This window comes from Micromys minutus (assembly GCF_963924665.1).
Source record: "Micromys minutus genome assembly, chromosome: X".
NCBI classification, from domain to species: domain Eukaryota; kingdom Metazoa; phylum Chordata; class Mammalia; order Rodentia; family Muridae; genus Micromys; species Micromys minutus.
Genome location: NC_137970.1, coordinates 103571604 through 103574936, shown reverse-complemented (window position 1 = coordinate 103574936; position 3333 = coordinate 103571604). Strand labels below are relative to the sequence as shown.

The following is a 3333-nucleotide window of genomic DNA, read 5'->3' as shown; positions in this document are numbered from 1 at the left end:
ATCATAATCTAAACTCACATAACCTCACTTTTAAAAAATTGACTCCTCTTGTACCTAGCTTTTGCTTTTCGAATAGGCAGGTAGGCAGTGCATATCTGGAGAATAAAGCCAAGAATACTTTAAATAGAAGGGGTAGCCACCCAGAAGTAGGCTGCATGTGCAGTCTGTTAGAACTACACAAATATGGTTGACATTCACAAAAGTACACCTGTCAAGTTGATATAGAAGTCAGTAACAAACCAACATTCTGGCCAGAGAACTGCAGAGTTTGTGTTGTTCATAGAAACATCACAGGGCAGAGTGTTCAGTATCAAACGCAGCAGACACACATGGAAAGGTGATAAGATCGGCTTGACTTTCCTGTATGTGGCATAAGTTGAACAGGAGTTTGGTGAAAACAAGGGGGTAACCACAGATAAATAAAAACACTACCTGTCAAAGCCGATGCCTGTTCATGAACAGCCAGACCTAAGGAACACAGAAGAAAGCTGGGGAGTGTCTGGAGTACGTTTTCAGAGACTGACCATAGAAGATACTGATCCTCTCAATGATAATCAATGAAGTTCTCAGGCAGAGGGGGATCAAGAATGAGACTGGGCTGGAGACTTGGCCTTGACCTGTCATGACCTAAACTCTTGAAAATTCTGTGTTAGAAAACTTGGCAGTTAAAAGAGAAGTGTAGTTATGTTAACTACACAAGTATATTGTACATGATTATTGGTACACTTCTGGTGTGCGTGTGTGTGTGTGTGTGTGTGTGTGTGTGTGTGTGTGTGTTTTATGTTGTTCTTTTGAATTTCTATTGATAAAAGTCCACGTTAAAATACATTTTGGGACAGTCTTACTAAAACAACCTGAACTCTCCTGAGTCCATGTGATTAGCAGTTACAATCTGGAGCTCCAGTTAGCTCTGTCAGCAAATGAGGCATGTGTGGAAATAAACATACCCACTTTTGAAACTTATATAGAAGACCTCAACGATAGTATCATTCAGGAATAGAGACCCATAAACAACCGCTTTGTCTATATGGGCACCATTAGAAGTATTCTAGAATTTAAGGGTGCATGGCATGTCAAGAACCATTGACATGAGAGAGCGAGCTCAGAAAATCATAAAACCATTAAGGAAAATGGCCCAAGAGCCTGGTCAGCACATGGAGACATTCATTATTGTCTTCCATGCATCTGATCTTGAGGAAGTATCATAATTTTAAAATGTAGCATTCTGGGGACAACCAGGTGGTAAGGGCACCTACCACCAAGCCCAATAACTTTGAGCCTTGGGTGTCACGTGTTGAAAGAGAGAAATGACTTCCCAAGTTGTCCTCAGACCTCCATGTGCACTCTGTGGCAAGTGGCCACCTGGTCTATAACTGAATTCCCTCCCCGCCTCCCTCTCTCAATGCCCTTTTCTTGTCTATGTTCCTTGATTCTGCCATTTTTGCCTCTAATCTCTGTCCCTACCGATGTCTGTCCCTCTTCCTCCTCCCTCAATATTTAAATAGAATACTCCACTCTGGGTATTGTGAGAGTGGTTTATAAAATACTCAGTAAGTATCCTTAAATGATTACTGCATATGTACTGCTCTGCCACTTTGACTGTCTCCCATCTTTCTTACTTCCATGTGAGAGACATGGTCCCGAGTCAAAACTTTTATTTCCTTCCATTACCATATTATACAAGGAGCTATTTTAAATAAAAGAAAAAGACAAAATACAAATACATACTCACATATATAGATATAGAAACAAGGTACACATGTATGCACAAGTACATGTGAACATACATTGTTTATTTTCATTAAAACATTACATTTTCAAGTGTGGAGGCATGTTAAATATGACAAAGTAGAGACTAGTGAACAATACAGGATGGCTAAAGGTGATCCCAAGAAACCAAAGGGCAAGATGTCTGCTTATGCCTTCTTCGTGCAGACATGCAGGGAAGAACATAAGAAGAAAAATCCAGAGGTTCCAGTCAACTTCGCGGAGTTTTCCAAGAAGTGCTCGGAGCGGTGGAAGACAATGTCTAGCAAAGAGAAATCAAAGTTTGATGAAATGGCAAAGGCAGATAAAGTACGCTATGATCGGGAGATGAAAGATTATGGGCCAGCTAAAGGAGGCAAGAAGAAGAAGGACCCAAATACTCCCAAAAGACCTCCGTCTGGATTTTTCTTATTCTGCTCTGAATTTCGCCCCAAGATCAAATCCACAAACCCTGGCATTTCCATTGGAGATGTGGCAAAAAATCTGGGTGAGATGTGGAATAACTTAAGTGACAGTGAGAAGCAGCCCTACATTACCAAGGCAGCAAAGCTGAAGGAGAAGTATGAGAAGGATGTTGCTGACTATAAGTCTAAAGGGAAGTTTGATGGCGCTAAGGGTCCTGCTAAAGTTGCCCGGAAAAAGGTGGAAGAAGAGGAGGAGGAGGAAGAAGAGAAGGAGGAGGAGGAAGAAGAAGAGGAAGATGAATAGAAACTCTGTCTCCTTGTGAATACCTTAGAGTAGGAGAACGCTGTGATTGACACATCTCTTATTTGAGTCGTGTCTATTGCCCCTGTTAGGTTTAATTACAAAATTTGATCACGATCACATTGTAGTTTCTCAAAGTGTCAGTGGTTTACATGAAGTGGCCGTGGGTGTCCGGAGCGCCCTGAAACTGTATCAAAGTTGTACATAGCTCCAAACATTGTTAAAATGAAAGGCACTCTCGCGCCCTCCTCACTCAGTGCACTTTGCTGTTGGTGTGACAAGGCATTCGGAGATGTTTCTGACATCTTGTTTGTTCTCAACTGTAAGGTAGTGTTGACCATATGGTTATTGGCTAGAAGTCCTGAGTTGTCAACTGTACATATCTATAGTTTGTAAAGAGAACAAAGCAACCCAGACAGATTCTTGATGCTCTTTGTTTGGCGTGGAGGCCGTGAGGGAAGATGCCTTTTGGAGGGGGCCGTAGCTCAGGGTGTGCACTGAGGCTGGACCTGTTGATACTGCGGTGGGCATCCATTTAGCTTCAGGTTGTCTTGTTTTTGTATATAGTGGCATAGCATTCTGCTGACATTCTTAGTTATGAAGAGGGGGGGAGGGGTCAGCTGGCATGAGAAAGAAGTGTTTGGAGTTTTTTCTTTAGTTAAGTGCGGTAGATTTTAAACTTTTTAAAGAAACTGTAGAACTCATCGTTGTCAGCAAAGCTGAAAAACTACTGCATCAATGGATGTTCAAGACCCTCTGAACCTAAACGCAATTTGCAACATTCTGTTATTTTTTTGTATGTTTAGAATGCTGAAATGTTTTTGAAGTTAAATAAACAGTATTACATTTAAAAAAAAATAT

At 41.2% G+C, this 3333-nt stretch overlaps 1 protein-coding gene across 1 annotated transcript; it reads left to right on the top strand.

Annotated features, from left to right (window-relative positions):
• Positions 1 to 1872: 1872 nt before the first annotated feature.
• On the top strand, positions 1873 to 2475 carry LOC308414424 (high mobility group protein B3-like; the record flags this gene model as incomplete). The annotated part of the gene is made up of 1 exon (XM_080909654.1): positions 1873 to 2475. One exon carries the CDS (start codon positions 1873 to 1875, stop codon positions 2473 to 2475), a length of 603 nt encoding a protein of 200 aa, XP_080765780.1.
• Between the last annotated feature and the right edge of the window lie 858 nt (positions 2476 to 3333).